At 37.5% G+C, this 18,822-nt stretch overlaps 1 protein-coding gene across 2 annotated transcripts in view; it reads left to right on the top strand.

Annotated features, from left to right (window-relative positions):
- FTO (FTO, alpha-ketoglutarate dependent dioxygenase) overlaps positions 1-18,822 on the top strand; it is a 222,448-nt gene that overhangs the window by 54,113 nt on the left and 149,513 nt on the right. For both annotated transcript variants that reach the window (NM_001185147.1, XM_040707054.2), the window contains 3 exon segments: positions 3,269-3,348; positions 4,936-5,079; positions 10,846-10,965. In NM_001185147.1, the coding sequence (NP_001172076.1) occupies positions 3,269-3,348; positions 4,936-5,079; positions 10,846-10,965 (344 nt within the window).

Raw genomic sequence — 18,822 nt, 5'->3', positions numbered from 1 at the left:
CCCGATGGTTTTTTCTTGACTCCACATTTAATCCAAATGCTATATTCCTTGATTATTAAGACTTCAAACCCCAGAAACTTGTTGTTGCTGAACTTTGATCATGATGTTTGGCCAATTCCAGACATCTTTATTTAGTTCAGCCTCTTAATTCATTTGGCGTTTTGTTTGTGCACTCTTTCTTGTTTAAAAACTAAAAATATTTCTTAATTAGGGCCGGATCATCCTTCTAGCTTTCTGATATGAAAGACAAGTACTGCAAGACACACTCCATTGACCTGTAACTTCTTGGGGAAGGAGGCATAGCCTTCTTGCTACTTTCTGCTGATATACAGTAAAATTAGCTTGACTTGGTTTTCTGTTATTGAAGCATTACTTAGAGATGGGTGAAAGAGGAGCTGGTTTCTATCACATCTTGTCAGTCTCTGTAACTAGTCCCTTATGTCTAAGAGTACCACCTGATTTGTGAACATAAGTAGTCATGAGTGTATTAAAATCATTTAATTAATTAGTGTTCCTATAGTCAGATGAGTTTGATAAAATGGCACATGTATAATTTCTTCCTGGCAGTTACTGCTATCTTTGTTTTTAGTATGGATTTTCAAGCCATCAGCCAACCTTAAATGCTGTTATGTGTGTAGTTGCATAGAAATTGAATTGAGAAGAATTGTAAATAATGGGAAAATGAGTGTTTGGAAGTTGCACTATAACATAGTAAAACAATCGAAAAACCAAAACATTTACTTATGTAATTTAGTTACAGAAATGAGTAGCGTGGGTTAATTTCACCTGTCTTTGTAGGTAATTGGGATGAGTGGAATATCCAGGCTTTGGCCTGTGCTTTAAACCCCACTGTACATTTTACCCGCTTTATGAAATTAAAAGAGAAACATCCAAATACAAGTATTCTTCCTGAACTTTTAAAGAAGTTAATAAAGACAATACAAACTGCTGTTGCTAATCTTCAGAGCATTTTATGAACTGTGGTTTCTGCCTTCCTGAGAAGCTCTTCAACTAGAGGAAGCTGCATTTTTAGCCTTTATTCCATGCTCCTTTCAGTAAGGATCAGCTTGAAATTAATTTCCTTTCTATTCTCTATTTGTTATGTCATAATACAGTGATGTACAGTATGCGGTCTTCAGTGCTTTTATTCATCACTCTACTGATGCTCAGCCAGTTAAGTAGTAGAATTTAAATATTCAAGCATGTATGCGTATACATAGATCCTTACATCATACATATTCTTTTTAGTTTGCTCTTTTGAAAGAGGCCATGCAGGAACAGGGATAACATTAGACCATGCTTGTGCTGCTTCACTTGAAAGAGAAGTCTGCACTTTCCTGTGCGAACTTCAGTAAGTCTCTTTCCCTTGGTGTTTTTTTTCTGTGCCAGTTACCAACTACATGTCTTGCACGGATCAGTGTATTAAAGCACCATTTATCTTAAATGACTTTTTGTTTGCAAGTATGGAGAATAAGCTTCTATAATAAATAAAAATCCCTTTGTGTGTCTATTTTTTATATAGGTTATGTTATCTGAAGTTTCTGTAGTCGGTTACGCTGTGAAAAAGAGTTGTATACATTTGCAAGTAATCAGATAACCTACTAAACAGTCTTATGACTTCTTGGTATTACATCTGTAAAGTCAAAATCCTTTTGTACCAGACCTCCAAATTATTTGAGCAGACATCATGTTGATAACTGTGTTTTCTAAAGTGGCTTTGGCCACCTGTATGCAGTCACACTCATGATTAATTTCTTTTAATAAATCTTGCCCAGACTTGTCTCAGCTAGTTGTCCTATAATGGGATCTGACCATAACGTAGCAGATAATTCATTGGGAAGCGTGGGGCAGAAGGTGCTGGAAATAAAAGAACAAAAAAATCCATTTACAAGAAATATAGATTTTGCCATATGTACTTCTGCATTTGATTCCTGGGTGCTCCAATTCAGATAGAAAACTGTACTTTTCTGGGATTTGAACGTTGGGTATCTGTTACTGAGTTTTGTTACTTCAACACAACCAACACTTTTAGAATATTGTTAATAAGATCAGAAACTGATTTAAAGTTAGCATTCGCAAAATAGAATTCATATATGTTTTAAGAGTTTTTTGATAGATACTGAAATGAGATCTCTGTGCCAGAATCCACTCGAATTTGTAGTGAGATAAGGACCCAGCATCTTAAGGCAGGAAAGATGCAATACTAGCTCTTATCTAACCACAAATGTGGGAGATCTGATGGCAAATAACTTGCCTGCATGCAGTTTTCAGAGCAGGATGGGTACAGGATGGTACTGACTCCAAGTTAACTTGTTTATGGCTTTATTAATCTGTACTAACTTATGTCAGTGTAACTCAGGAGTTAATTTACAACACTTGCTCATATATTCTCCTGAGTGTCATCTTGAGTTTGAGAGGGCCACAATTTTAACACTAAAACTGAATTTAAAGCACGTCATGAATGATGCTCAACATAACATTGAATGTTGCTTCTAGATGTAGTCTGAACTTTTTCAGGGCAATGTATTTCCTCTAAAATGTGCTAATTTCTCAGAATTTGAGCTTTCTGTATCTAGAATATTTTTAATGCAAGTCAAACCCAGTTTTTCAAAGCAGAGTAGGGTCATGGGGCTGCTTTCTGGCCAGTTTGCCCACTGCAGTCTATGGCAGTCCCTGGCCAGCTACAAGAAAGTCTCAATGAAATGCTAGGGAGATGGCTTGCAGCAGGTTGCACTTTCTGGTGTTCCCAATTTCTTAGTTCTGAGCTGGAGGGAGAACGTTTCATGAATTTCAGGAAAAAAAAATAAAAATGAAACAACGTGTCGTTTGTTTTGTCTTCTATCCTTCTTTTTTTTCCTCTTCTTCCATTTTTTTCTCCTAAGAAGTGTTTTGTTGTTCAGTGATTTGAGAAAAGAGATTGTAGATTCCAATTCTTTTTTTTCTTCATTTTTTTTTCCATAATCCTCAATATTGAAAGATTGCATTTTGTTTAGCAGAACTGTGCCTAGAATAAGTGGGGAAAAAAACCCACTTCTCAACTATAGAAACTGGGAGAAAGCAACTATAGCAGAGTTGTTTGTAATGCTAGAACAGTGAATAGCTATGCTCTGCTAAGCACCAGAGCTCTATGAAGATACTACTAACTGAATTCTTCATTTCTATCTGTAAATGCTTAGCATGATGTCTTTTATTCTGGCTACATATCAGTTAGTTTCTTTGAGCATATATAATTTTTTCCTGCACTCAAGGTTTCCTAATCTTTCCCCAGATGATCTCAATATGACACACCAGCACTGTGTTCTGGCTGGCTTTTCACCTCGGTTCAGCTCCACCCACAGAGTGGCAGATGTGAGTATAAAGTATAGTTTTCTACTTGAGCATTCATCAAAGTAATACTCTAGTACTGTAAATATAGCATCATGTTGCCTTGTCCAGAACTGCATTGGATTACATTTAATCAGACTGTTTCTTTGAACCACTGTTACTTGTTTATAGTTGGATTGAGGTATGGTTGTTTCTGTATTAGTAATTCACCTAAATTCACAGTTATTCATGTAAGATATGAATTAGGGATGTGCTATGCCATGCCTCATGGATTGCTTAAAAAGTGTAGAAACAACTATTTTTACCCGATTTTTTTTTATGTGTTTGTGTCCCACTCCTAGCTGAAAAGTGTTATTTATGATGAGGTAGAAATGCTCAAAACACACATCGCCAATGTCCACAGGCTAAAATAGCCTTTACAAGAGCAGGAGAACTAAGATGAGTCATGAGTATGCTTTAAGTTGGATACTTCTGCATTCTGCACGTTATGGGATGGAAGAAGCAAAGAAATGATAAAGTGAGCCCCTTCAGCCAGTCATTCTGGGTAGCAAGGCTTTGGCGTTATACTCAAGCATAAGGGTGCCTCTGATTACTAGACCTCCCCATTCCTTCTCCTGTCCATAGTTTTAGCAGAAGTTTTCTTTATGTAGTATTTAAACGGGAGTGCATACAGAAATAAAACAATAGACTGCACTGTAAAAAGACATTGAAATTGAAGTGTATTAAGAAATAACCACTTTATTTTTTTGAGCAAACCAAAAGGTAACGCTGTTCAAGCAAGAGTGATGCATGTATCCGTATACGTTTTTTCTTCCCAGTTTGTGTAATAGTGGAAAAGCCATATCATCAAACATGGGCAAGTACAATAAAAGCGTAATGAAATAAAGCCTTTATTTCCCAAACTGCTTACTAGGAATGGACTTTGGCATAAAGCAGTAGCGCACTGTGCTTTAAACATCAATGGTTCTGGATTTTACCTTATTTTAAGAGCACTCTGACCTACTGCTCCTGTCTCTGTGTTATTTTGCAAGAAAATGCATATTTTCAATTTTAAAAGCTTCTCTATTAAGTAATTATGCTCTGCTTTTGTAAACTGTTGTGTTCTCAACCTTTTTGTATAGCGTGGAATTTTTTTCCAAAAGGAATTTTAAATATTTTCTTTTGAAAGAAGTGAAAACAAAAGCAGCAGAATTGCAAATCTGTTCTGTTCATGTTACTTACAGCTTCTAAACAAACAGCGTGCTCAGACTGAATATGAAATTCTGTTGAAGTCTTACTGTTAACCTGTACAACTACACACGTGCAACTGATGGAAAATGCAGCCATATTTTTGTCTGCCATAATTATAAAGTAAATTGAGAATTAGTCCTTTCAATCTATGGTTTACTGATTGGTTATGTTTGGTCGAGTAGTCTTTTGCATAGTTTATGCCAACAGCTATATAAGCAAACCAGAGGGCATTAAGCTTTTGTTTACAAGACCATAAAATACAGTTACAGAAATGCAACCTTCTGCTCTTTTACTTTGCTTATTTCACAACTAAATGCAGTATTACTTCAGTAACATCTGTGTTGTGACATGGCTCAATATCTGTTCTTATTCTATGTTTAGTGTTCAAGAGGAACATTGGAATACATATTTGGGCAATGTGAACTGGCACTCCAGAATTTGCAAACTGATTCTAATTCAACAGCTTTATCTCTGAAATCACTGGAAACTGCAGTTATAAAGCAAATGGAAGAAATACATAATGAGGTGAGAAGATGTGCATTGGAAATGCTGCACCTGAGTTCTGAGAGTTGCTGTCTGGTGCTGTGTTCAACAGCTCATGAAGCATGGTGCTATATAAGTTCTTAATGTGCTTTTTATGATTTATTAATTGTTTACAGCCATTGGGATTGACTCAGATCTGATACTTCTATTGCCATGAAATTTTCATTTTTGACTTCTTAAGATCCTGCTGCCAGTAGAAGCAAGGAGCTGTTGGTAGTGTTGGTTTCATTGTGCCAAGGCTGCCGAATCATTGTGTGGTGGACAAACCAAGCTGCTGGGAGAGGTGTATAGGGGCGGAAATGGGAGGAGGAATGCATGCAAGATTTTTTTAGTTGCTTGTCAGGTATTAAGGTAGCTGCCAGTTGTTTTTTTTTTTACTCAATAGCAGGTGTGAGATGATTGTGAATGTCTGCTTTAAGGTACATTCTGAAGAAAATGTAGTGTAGATAATTGTAACGTACTTCAAGTTGTTCTGTGCTGTAAAATGTATAAGGGTAACAGTGCATTTTTGTACAAGTTTGAAGCTGGCAGTGCTTCATGGTCTGGAGTGTTAGCAAACGCATTCATTTTAAAATGTCTGGGGAGACTGTGGGGATAGTACTTCTTTCTAATGTGAAAGCAGGCATTGTCATGAGGAGTGCAACTTTGCTGTTTCTATGTTAATGACAGTCAGCAACGTGACACAGTGGATGGGTCTTCTCATGGCAGTGACATTTCCAAAGCTGGTTAGTTAATCACTTTTTTTTTATTTAAAGAAAACGTAGTCAAGGCTATCTATTAGGAGTTTGAACTGACATTGCTTAGTTGCTCTGGTAAGTTTTACTTCTACCTGAAACAAATCTTTCAGCTTTTCTTAAAGCACTGATGATCTCTTTAAAAGCGGCAATAGAAAGAAAAATACAAATATCAGTCAGTTTTTGTTAAGTATCAATTACAGCATTTCTATACTCAAACACTTTCAAGGAGCTAATCTGTACTACTACTAAAATAAGTACGGTCAGTGTTGTATTAGATCTGTATTACAGAAATAATTTAGACTCAAATGAGACTTTTTTGTAAAGGGTTTAAATTGTTATCTGCTGAGGAATGTGATACTGTGTGTTGCTACCGAAACTTGGTAGAACATATTTTTATTTGTTCGAAGCTGGTAAAAATGGGTATAGTGATAGCAAAAGATTTGCACCCTTGGCTTTTAGCAGAACAGCTCTTAGAGCTATTTAAAGAAGTCTCATGCATGTAGGGCTTTACAAAACATTAATCAGGCTCAGTCCATAAAACTATACGCATATGTGGTTTGCACAGCTAGGGCTGCAAGCACAGCTGGTGTAAATTTGCATGGGTCCTTTAACATCAAAGCTCTGTGCCATTTACATCAGGTGAGAGACTAGCCCCCGGTGTTTGCAGTCACCTGAATAATTTTGCTTTGTGACATACAGGGATGTTTCCTGTTATGTGTATGGGATATACTGTAACAGAAATCATTGTTTAACTGGTACATATTGTGCACTTAGTCTTAGTAGACACACAGGACCTATATTTCCTTTGAAAAGAAAACCCACTTGCCTTTTTTTTATTTTCTAAGGTCACATCTTCACTTGAAGTACAAATTTTGTGTGTTGAAATACAATTTAAATTTCATTTATTAGCTGAGCAAGTAGACAAAATTAGCTGTTGCTTACTGTTGTGTTAAATACATCTTCCATCAAACATCACTAAAGGGAAAGCATACAGATCTGTGAGGCTAATGCAGGTTTTTGCATATGAAAACGTCCTGCATTCTTTTCTTACTGTATGATAAATCTTTGTATTTTTAGGCACATTATTGAGGTTCTAGGCTCATGTTTCATATGAGGGCATATGAGGAACAAGAGCATGCTTTCTTTCTTTAAAGAATTAAACCAGTCGACTACTGATGAAAATGAGTCTTCCATTATTGTGATGATGACCAAGTGATTTGGTCACTTTTTTCTTTGCCCTCTTAGTTCGTTGTTGTTTTAAATACAAAAAATGCAACTGAAGTAGCTAAAGCCAAATGTAGAATTAATGAAGAACTGTCGCCCAGTTTTACCTCTGTATTTCTGTATCGGTATGCAGCTTATCTACCTTTGGACCAGAGATCATGGGCTTGAAATTGAGTAGTATTTTTTTCCCTAGAGTAGGTGGTACAGTTGTATTCTACTTCCAAGTGTCATAACTGAAGCTTCTCACATGTTTTAATTCAGAGGGAAAGAGCCTAACAGCGCATCTGAAAGAGTAAGATGTGATTCTGTGCCTTCACATCTGTATTTCTGGACAGAAAAATGGACTTGCTGTGCTGAAAAAAAGGCAATTAAACTGAAGATCTGGAGTAGAGGTGTAGTTTTAGTATTTCTATTTTTATGGTGGGTAGAAAGACATCTAAAAGAGGTAGAGTTGTGCATCTGGGGAATATCTTCTCTGATTGCTTGTTTTCCCAGAGTTCACTTGTTGCAGACCTGTCTTGGATACAGGGAATGTTAGGGATGAAGTTTGTTTACTCTTTAAAGCAATCAGATTGCTGTTTGGCCAGTAACCTGTTCTTTGGTTGACAAAGACCCATTGTTTAACTTGCTGAGAGTAGTGCGAAATTTGTTGTGTGCGGAAGCCTCAAGGCTCCTTGTTCAGCAACACCAACCTAATAACCACAAGTTCTCTATGAGACAAAACACCTGAAGAACTTTTTTTAGGATCTGTTGTGTTTAAAATTTGTCAGGCTTCGAAGTAAGTACTTAAGTTTGAAGACTTGATGTTGTCCTCCCTCGGGTTTTGACTCAGCCCTGATTATTGTGATGAAGATTCGAGACTGAATTGGTTGCTGTGTTGCTCCTGAGTACGGTGACTCTTGACTACAGCAGATCTGTTTTCATAGCAGCAGTAGGTACATCTGTCATGGTTTGTCATTTGTACACCTGCAGGGTTGTGGAGAAGCCTGGGCTAGCTCAGTCAAGGGTATGTGGTGTTATCTGCTGGGTCACTGCTAAGGGAGAGTAGCAGTGTTTGCAGCAAGGAAGGTTAAAATGTTTTAGCATGTCATGCTGAGCCTACAGCATGCTTGGTGGCTGGATAGTACAGGAGAGCAAAATATAGATCACCTACATCTGTGGCATTTAATAACCAATACTTTTAAATAAGTGACTGAGGAGCACCGCCTCACAAAATGTCAAATGCTGCTGTTGGCCTTTTACTACACAGTATTGACTATAACCTAAAATTGGCCTTTAATCATCACTAAAGGACAATCTGAAAATCTGCTGAGGTTAGACGTACGAGGCCTGATTCTGAGCTTTCTTGCACAGATGTAAGTCATAAGTCAAAAATTAATTAGAAGACAAATTTTCCTGGTATGTGCAGCATATGTATTTTTTTTCCATGTTAATATGTTTAAGTTTTGTCCTTTGCAGTCGTGTAGACTGCTTTCTTATCTGAACTAAAGATAGCTCTAGTATGTAGGATTCTCTTAATTAAACTCAGGCAAAACACTTGGCAAGAACAGTTAACCTGAGTGTTTTGTTGCACAAGATTAATGTTAGTACCTGTACCTTTAGTTCCACTAAGGCTAGAATTGAGTATTTGTCTCTCCAGTATGTGTTGCTTTTTCTTAGTATAGCTCCTCTTCTTCATATTAAGAGGTGAAGGGAAGCAAGCCAGTAAGATTGCCTTCTTTCTGCAGGAAGAGATCAGTGACTAGAATTCAGTGGAAGAGTTTATGCTAATTTAGTGTTAATTTTAAAATACCAAACAAACTTAGTATAACTGGTATCTCTGCAGATTTTAGCAGAAGTATACATGCTTACTAATTTCTAAAGCATAAGTGATAGATGAATTTGTCCCTGTGCCTCATCAAGATGACTTTTTCAGAATCAGCAGTCACCTGGTCAGAGGCAGCAGCTCAGCTGTCAGTCTGCTTGGTGGCTAAGTTGGTGGGTGGAATGTTGGTCTTTTCTTCCCCCTTTTAACTCAGGTTAGAGCTAAATTGAGGCACCATGAGATGAATATTGACCTGAGCATGAGAGCCCCGGTATGTGTCAGTCCACATCACTTAACAGCCATGTGTTAGTGCACTGACATCTGATGAGATCAGGTATCCTGCAGAAAATTAACTAGTCTATTGCTCTTGTGTATGCTGTAAGGGATCAAGATGCGTTAAAGATCTGGCCAAGATGTCAGACTTGACTTAGACTGAAATTACATAGAATAATGTAACAAATCAATATGATTATAGTTAAAAATCAGATAGACTGAAATAGATTTTTATCATGATGAGCCATATTGTAGCATTGACTTTCATTTTTTAATAGTTTTTCTTTGATTAATGGCTTAATGTGATTCATTTCCTGAAACATATTTGCCAGATATCATGTGTTATTGCCCTCTTAGTAAAAGCAACCAGCAAAAATAAGGAAGAAAAAAGGAGTAGTGAGTACTCAAAGCTCTTGTTGAACTGTTGGTGTGCTCAGCCATCCTGAAACATTGTGTACTGATTTTTAATGAAGCATAGCTTGATACTTCATACCTCGTTAATACTTTAAAGGCAGTAAATACTACTTCAACTATTTTTATGGACGGTGTATGTCCCCAGACTTCTGTACTATAGGCCACTATGGTTACAGTCAATTTTTGAAATTATTCTAAGATTTGTCTATCAACTAATCATGTTATATTTTACTAACAAAGTTAATGTTCGTTTTAAACATTTCAAATTTAAGGTTTTTTTTTATTGCAGTTGTTAATGTGTGTTGACCAAGCACTGAGTTGACATTAGCTGAAGCACTCTGCGATTTCTGTAGCCTGCTGCAAAGAGTTTGGTGACAGCTTTGGGCAGTTTTCTTTACTCCTTCACCTTGTCAAGTTGCCTTTGTCTGCATCATTGGAGTCAAGCAGAGATAAACAAAATCTTTTGTGGTAGCAAGTAATGATTAAAGCAACTTTGAACTTGGTGTGAAATGTAACTGCCACAACAAAAATAAATTCATAATTCTAAAGGCCAGAACTATGGATGGCTATTAAAGATAGCAATCAGGATCAGCAGGAATTAGGGTAAATAGAATTATTTTGCTTGAAGAATGTTTGATAAGCTATGTATAACTATCATGTCTTAAAGCTGAAGAGTCACTCATGAAATTAAAAACCAGCAGCAAACAAACTAGCAATATACTGTAAATTTGTGTTTCATATTCTGAATAAAAGCATTACTTTGCTCGTGATACAGTTTTATTGCTTTGTTGGGATAATGTTTTCTTTGTAAAGCACAGTTCCCACATAGACAGAAAAGCAGTGGGCCCTGTTCTTCCCAATGCACCAAGCAGCAGACAGCTGCCTTCCACTCAGAGTGCACAGGGCAGGTTGGCTGTACAGGAGGTTCAGTAGAGGGAGCACGAGCCTGGCTGCAGCACTGCAGCTCATCCTGAGGTTACTGGCAGCTTGTCTGGTAACCAGTCTGGTTGGTAAACTAGGGGAAACTATATTTCCTTATAAAGCTATGCTCTTTATACATAGCAATTTACTAGGCTGTGTTCTAGCACATTTTATTGCTGCAATTTTATTCTATACTTTGTATTACTAAATAAAAATAACAACTGTATGTAAGGCGTGTTTAGAGATGAATGCTTCAGTAGCCTTGTCATTTTCCAAAGGATTTCTCAGGCATATCTATACTTGTGTACTACCCCAATGCTGCCCCAGTTAGTGACAAATAAATGATTTACACAACCACGTTTTTTTGTCTTGCAGGTTGAATTTGAGTGGCTTAGGCAGTTTTGGTTTCAAGGCAAGCGGTATTTGAAATGCACTGACTGGTGGCTTAAGCCTATGGCTAAACTGGAAGAATTTTGGAGAAAAATGGAGCTTATGGTGAGTACTGGTTTTATAGTCTGAAGTTTTTGGAGTTTAATTCTGAAAGCAGTAACAGTTACGTTTTTAATTATACTGTAGTAACAGGATTTCTGCTTTATTCAGAACATATGAAAAGTAGAATCAGCGTCAGCCTTCCACTACTTCCTCTTATTTCTCTCCCCCAGTAGCCAAAACAAATACGAGCAAAATAAGATCCAAAAACCAAGACGATATTTTAATTGTTTCCTGACTTGGCTTGTTTTTAAAGTTTAACAGTGTCGGGAGGTGATGGGCAGTTGCTGCATCACATCAACTGGCACCTGAAACTGTGCAGTGCCACTTCTCCATTCAACACCAAGACAGACAGCACAACTCTGCCAATCACAGCAGTGGTGAATGTATCTGGGGAAAGTTTAGGCTCATGTGGAGGTTCACCTGTCTGTTAGCAGTTCATGTGCACAATTACACCCTGGCTAGGACCAGCTAGAGGTGATTAGTTTCTTGAATAACTAGATGTATGATAGTTGCTGTGTTCTTGAAAATACATCTTTGCCTTCCTTGAAAACTGACTGGGAGACCACTCTTAGCTCATTTGCTGTTGCTGTCTAAGTAGAGACCCAGGTGGGGGATTTTGCAGGAGCTGGGCACAATTGCCAATATACCTGCTTCTACATCTGTAAGCAGGAGAAACTACAAGGACAAACATGTCTTGCCAGTACCCTTACATCTCCATGAGAAGCTTCTTTTGCATCATTTCTGTTGGTCACTCTGTAAACCCCAGCTTGTCCCTGGTTGTCTTGGAAGAGTTTGTCCTGTGGTTGAGGATATCAAATATCACTCGTAGTAGAAATTTTTTGAATCCCTGGAGGTATGGTGCAAAAAGAGGCTGCTAATTGAGTTTTGAGAGAAATCTTGTTATTCACTAACATTCACAAGTATTTGGAAGCTTTTCATGGCAACGGCTGATTTTTGACTCTGGAAAGTAAGTGTGGAAAAGTGGGATGTTTGTATGTGAAATCAATTGTTGCAAGGAATTGCTGAACATCAGACTGTCATACAGAAGAAGAGGGAAAAAGATTTATGACTTGTTTGTCTTTGTTTTTTTTTTCCTCATCTTTGTGTTCTCAAAATCAGCTAATCTGAAGTGACCTTTATCATTAAAAAAAAAAACCTTTGGTTTGTTATCCTTTCAAATGACAACTTACCCTCTTGTAACAGAGGCTTAGATGAGGTAGAGACAAGAATGTTTGATTGTTATTTTATATCCATTGTGTGTTGAGAACATGAAAAAACAGCAAACTGGGGAATTCTCTAGGGTTAGGTTTTCTGCAATTGGTGTGACATTGCCATGTGTCTCTAATTAGAAACATGGTGGCGTCAGTGTATCTCCTTTCAACAGGCCTCAGGATGATATTTATCAGCGTGCTGATGTTTGGGCCAAGACAGAAGCTGCTTCCAATTTAAATTTTAAAAATTGCTTTAATGTTTTATGACTTATAATACATTAATCACAATTAATTTCAACTATTGACGGAGACAGAGGAGAATGTTAATTGAGAATGTCTGTTCTGTTGGGCCTATAAGTAAATCTGATGCTTACTGTATTTTGGACTTGGAGGTGGGGTGGGTTTTTTGTTTTTAACCTACATTTTGTCCTTTGTGTTTCACGAAGGGACAGCAGGGGGCAATGTTGAGCCGCAGTTTTAATGCAACAGCAAGCACTGACTTTATAAAAATGCATAGAAATGGAGCATTAACATCAAGAATTATCCCTGTTGCTTCAAGTTAGCTGTAATCTCTAAGATTCCATAACACAGGAAATCAATTGTGGGTTAACAAATTCAACAGCAATTTAACATAAAAAGTGCAGTGTTTTGGTGCATGCTTAGCTTCCACAGCGTTAAGTTAAATCAAAAAGGTATTTCTGAAGGTACCCAGTACTCTACAGGCAATGCCTTTTCCCCAAATTTATCACTTTCACTGAATGATTCTTTTAAAGGTAAAAACAATAAAATAAAATAAAATCTTCCCTTGTATAATGTGAAAAAATGCTTAAAGTATGCATGTCTTGCAGTTGTGGATCTTGTCTCGGTAGAGTATTATTCTTAAGAGGAACTATTTCTTAAAAGAAAATACTTAAGCAATGTATTTTTCTTTGTGTGTGAGATTAACAGCTCTTGACTGGAATTTTGTGGATGTGTCTGGAGTGATGCAGTCCTGGGTGCCCCGTGTGCCTTTCTTTCCCTTGTTAGTAATGCAGTTGTAAAGAAGGGAAAAACAAGTCCTCCAGAATTTCAGGTTCTGCTAATTGTAATTGCTCCAGTATCACAGCTAAGTGAATTTAAACCCAGTGTCTTCAAACCTTTGGGCTCTATTTAATGTTTCTGTACACTGTAGCAAGCACACCATTTTATCGTCATGTTTAGTCCTGGCATTTCTTTCCCTGAGGAGAGTTTTACTTAGAGCTCGCTCTTGTGATGTAAATGTTAAACCTTTCATTTGAATGACATTCTGATAAAACATCACATTTCCCACAATATTACCTCATGAATTTATGAACCATTAAATCTAAGGCAGTTTAACCAATCTTCTTCTCTTTTACCCCCTCCCTTGAAAATATGAAGGCTATTCAAGTGTTTGAGGTGGTTTTTTTCTTAAAAAGTCATCCAAGATTAACACGTTATCGTGTGCAACATCAGGATAAATGCTTGCTGAATTCAAAGGGAGAGTTACCATTTGAAAAAAAGTCTGTACAAGCTTTGCTTTCTGAGCAAAGAGAAGTCTGAAAAGCTGAAATCTCATGTGATGTGAGGAAGTCTTGCTGTAGCTGTTCTGAGATTCAGCAGAGAGACAATTTGTCTCTTAGGGTCTGATATCATGCAAACCTTGCAATCTGACATTTATTTTAGCTATGGAAATGTTTCAATGCTGTGCCAAATCAGTAAGAACTGTGTAAGTCCTACAGTCTTTTTTTGTTTGTTTGTTTTAGGCTGATTCACATTTGAAAAATTAAATCAGTGGAATGAAAAGTAAACAAATGTGATTATACCCAAATACCAAATCTTTAAAGACTTCTTTTTATATACCCAGTGTTCCTTTTTTTTTTCTTTCTTTCTTTTTTCCTCTTTCTTATGATGACCCTGGTAGTGCTGTATGGTATGAATTGTATTTCCTGATTTGACAGTCCATTTAGCAACGTAGCAATGTATTTATATGGCAGTTGGCCTTAATAACCTTTATTGACTTTGGTGGGTAAGAGCCAATCCTGGGATTATTAAAATGTATCAGTTTCCCTGCAGTATAAAAGCACAACGTATATAATTATGTGAGGTAGGTTAGGCTCCATTTAATCCCACCTATTTACACAGGAATTTGGCAAGTTGAAGAAAACTGTAGTTCTAAAATGCAGAGGGGAAAAAAAAAAGTGACTTAGCTTATTTAGCAGCATAGCCGTTTTCCTGTTCTTAAGGGTTTACCTAAAGGAATGAAACATAGGTCCTAAAGAATTAATTTTTATCGGTATAACTGAAACACAAGTAATTGCTACACCATTTGTTTCACTTTTTGGCATCCTAAAATAGAAGTGTTGATGCTGTTATGCCATGTACCTTTTGATTTACGGATGTTGTATGCAAACAGTAGCGTTCAAGTCCTGTGCAATGTCCTGTGTAATGAGCAAATTGGCCTCCAAGCAAGCTGATAGCTCTGTGCACCACTGTTTCACCTTAGTTTTTTAAGTTCTTCTAAAAAAAAACAGAAAACAGCACATTAACTCATCATAACGCTTTTACTGTTACTCTCAATACTGTATTTTATCTGCTTATGCAACTGAGTAGAAATCAGAAAGCAGAGATATTTTCACTTAAAATTGTTTTTCTTTCCTTTCTGGGATCTCTTTCATTCTTCAGTACTAATGCTACGTATGAAGTATGCCATAGTTCCTGCTGTAAGCTACTGTTGTCATGGGCTTATAGCCTGACAGTCTGGGCTGAAACTTGAGCTGCAGAATCTCAGCCCAGGGTTGTAATATATTTCTTTTTTCTTCTCCCACCCCCCCCCCCACCAAATTAAATCAAGGGCTTAAATATATGTTGAAATCAAGGCATTTCAGTTCCACAATAACTACCATAAGTTATAAGATAAAATGTGCTTTTAAAAGGAATTTTAGAAGGAATTCTCCTAGCTTTTCTAGAAATTGGCACTTTAAAGAGCTAACCAATTATACTGGGGGGTGAAGGAGAGGGGGGGAAAAACACACAGAAAGATAATGGGATCACAAACAGGCTGGCTGTTTGTTTAGCATTTTCAGAAAATGCAAAGCAAGTTAACTGATGTTTGAATTGGTCTGACCTTGGCAGCCAAATTTCAAGAATCCTGAGCTATGATTTTAATTTCTTTTAGCTTTCCCCTTGTGTTTAGATACTGCAGCGTCACACTGCTTTATTGGAGGAGCACGTGGTGATGGGTGATAGTGTTTGCCTAATGAGATGTAAAACGTAGGCGCAACATGGGAGCTCAAAGACCCAAATTTTAGCCATATCTCTTGTCTTTTGGGGCTCTTCTTATCTGTTTAGACCAGACCCTTTAAATAAATGTATTTTTGGCAGGTTTTATTTTATGTACACTGGGAGTCAGATATTCCTGGAAATGTATCTTTGATCTCAAACAGCAGCAAGACAACCTGATCCCGAAGACTTCTTTTTCTTTTTTTATTAAAATATTTTTGACGTTATTTTCCTTGACCTCAATATTTTTAGCCATTAGGAATGGGAGAAAGGATTCAGCATTGTGTTCAGTAGAATCTCTATCTTTTTTTTCTAAAAAATAAATAAATAAAAGTCTTGCACATCTTTCAGGAAAAAAAAAAAATATTTACAATTCTGAGGGAATTCAGACTTAAGCTTCCAAAACAAAGTGTGTGCTGAAAGCACAAAGGGCTGTGTTTATGATTCTCTTTGAAGTGTTTTTGCAACAGGATAAGGAAAATTTTAGGAACTGTCTGATAGTGTTCAGGGTAAATACTTAAACCCCTTTAGAGAATTTCACACACAGATACTGTGCAGCAGAAAAAAGGATACTTATGTTTCCTAAAGCTGCTACAGCCTACAGCTTTGTACTTAAAGACAGAGGTGTTGAATAGAATTCTACTGAGGATACATCCAGTGACAATATCTACAGGAACATCACAGCAAACCAGTGGATAGCACTTTCTATTTTTAACCCTTCTGTGAGCTGGTTGATATCTAAGCTGGGCTGATGTGAAGCTCTCTAACATTTCTATTATACAGTGGAACTGCTCAAAAGGCACTCTTCCAACTCACGTAGCACATGGTGAAAATTGCTCTGAAAACATTTGAGATTGTGATGCGAACTGGCATGAGGCAGGAAGAAGAGTTTAGGACAGAAGACCTCACCTTATGTCCTACAGGGGAGCAAGATGCTGTGCCTCAATGAGCCTTGGCTCAGAACAACTGTAGTGTTGTTCTCTTATGCCTAAACTCTTACTGTAATAAGGCTTCTTTTTGTTGTGTTCACTATGTTTGTATGCAGTCAGATGTATATGGTCATGCATGTTATGTATGTATACTTGCTATAAAGTGAGCTCCATGTTAGTATTATTCACCACCCTGGAAGCATTCAAGGCCAGGCTGGATGGGGCTGTGAGCAGCACAGTCTAGAGGGAAGCATCCCTGCCTATAGCAGGGGGTTGGAACTAGGTGTTCTTAAAGGTCCCTTCCAACCCAAAGCATTCTATGATTTAAAACATAAATATGTGCAACGTAATCAGCAGAAATCAGGAGTCATACATGTAGGTTATGCCCCAGTTTTATACTCAAATTGCTGTATAAATTGATCCGCGTCTGAGCTGAGTATAGCGACTTACACTGCATGCTCCATCCCACATAGAAGTCTTCTCAGACTGGATGGCTTGCTGGAGCATGCATATGTATGTGCATACATACACAGGTGTCTGTTTTAATTGATTTTTCTAATATTAACTTATTTGCATAGATTTAGGATCCTACAGAATTTTACTTAGGGGAAAAGTGGTTTATAGAGAATAACACTGGGGGAAATTGCTTGCATTTCTCAGCAGCAGGAACAGCAAATAGAAGTTAGAGAGGGTGAGGGCTGTTCTTGGTAGTACTGTGAACACCTGGTGTGTGCCAGAGAGAGGAAGCTCGGACCAGAGTTCCTCCTGCACTCCTGTGAGTCAGTGTCAGTGCTGGGAAGATTTTTTTTATACCCTGATATTGCCCTTTCATTGTCAGTGGGAGCTGTGATGATTTCAGTGAAAATGAAGTTGGTGGAATTGAGACATGGTAGTTTGTATAGAACTCAGTGCTGCTTGCACCATTTTCTCCCAGAACCTTGCAATGCTCGGGAATAACAAAGGAATATTTTGTTAACAGTGTGCTGCTTGATTTGTAAGGCTTATTATTTTCTGTGGAAGTGGTGAAGTAGTACGTGGGTTGATTTTTGCACTGTTGCTTTGAAAGTAATGCCTCCTATTTCCATGGAAACTGTAACATGTACAAAGAGCACAATAACACTTCTGGATGGAACAAATTATCAGTGACAAACACTATTCTTCAACACAGTCAGCACTATTAGCTCTGCATTTTCACCAGCAATGAGCAAGAGCCTGCATGCTGCACTCGTAAAACTCTGCATCAGCAGAGGTGAGCACTTGTGTTGTCACCACTGCTGAAATGCTCCACCTGCCACATCACTGTGCTCACAGCCACTGCTTGGTCTCCAGAAATGTCCAGCAAAGCATCAATGGATGTCAGTGGGTTCAGTTTTTTCCTCATGGAGGAGTTCAATTCCGTATTCTTGCTTCCTACGCACTTCCACGTCAGATGCCGTTTGGTCAGAGTGCCCCTCTGCTGCCATCTGTCACACAGCAACAACATGTAATGGAATACTGGTGGGAAAATTCAACTTCAACTGCCATACCACCACCATCTGCCTCTGCTGTCACAGGCCAACATAACAAAATAGGAGGTGTTACTTTCAGAGCAGCATTGTAGTACTGAGCTATTGTTTCCCTTATCCAGTTATTCATTGCAAATCCTTTTATGTTTTTCAAAAGCGTTCTCCTAGTATAAGAACTGGATAAAGGACAATATTTGTGCATGGATAACTTTTTCAAATTGCATTTCCTGTGTTTTTAAAGTGTCGTTGTCTACAAGTTATGTAAAATTATCAACTAGATAGAAAATGATTTCTAGTTCTTATTTATGCCGTCATAGAAGTTATGAAGTATGGATTTTTTGTTTATGTGTATAAGTTTTATATGTTTATGAAGATGCTACATTGTAACAAGAAAAATCTTTGCTCAAAATTACAACCCTTGCTTTATATATAAAGAAATAAAATTTGCCGTAGGAAGCATTGTGGTCTGTTGGATTAGGTGGTGATTCTGTCCCCGACTCTCCGTTTAACTTGTGCAAGTAACTGAAGTGTGCTTTTCAAAATCAATCTGGAGATTAAAATGTTGAAGTCTTATTTTGGTTTTAGATTGCAGACATATTTCTGATCTTAAGTTCCTCATCAATAAATGGAGGTTGTGATATTTTTGCTCTAACTAAAAGAATTATTTATTGGCTACGTCCTATGGAGAGAATGTTTTGCAGTTGAAAGGACACAACAAATTTCTGCCTCCCCCCTGCTATGACTGGAAATTGTCTAACTAAAGCCACATTTCAGATGTTTTGCTTTTATTTTCCAATGGGCAAATTCTGTCCATTGAAGTATGATAGCAGGAGCTTGCTGTGTTCGCCTTACCCTGGTTCCCTCCAGTTCTAGCCCTTAGCTGTTTTTGAATACATCCGTTTTGCACTTTTCTTACAATACGTCCTCCTACTTAAT

This window comes from Gallus gallus, chromosome 11 (genome assembly GCF_016699485.2).
Source record: "Gallus gallus isolate bGalGal1 chromosome 11, bGalGal1.mat.broiler.GRCg7b, whole genome shotgun sequence".
Lineage (NCBI taxonomy): Eukaryota > Metazoa > Chordata > Aves > Galliformes > Phasianidae > Gallus > Gallus gallus.
This window is presented reverse-complemented; position numbering and strand designations above follow the sequence as displayed.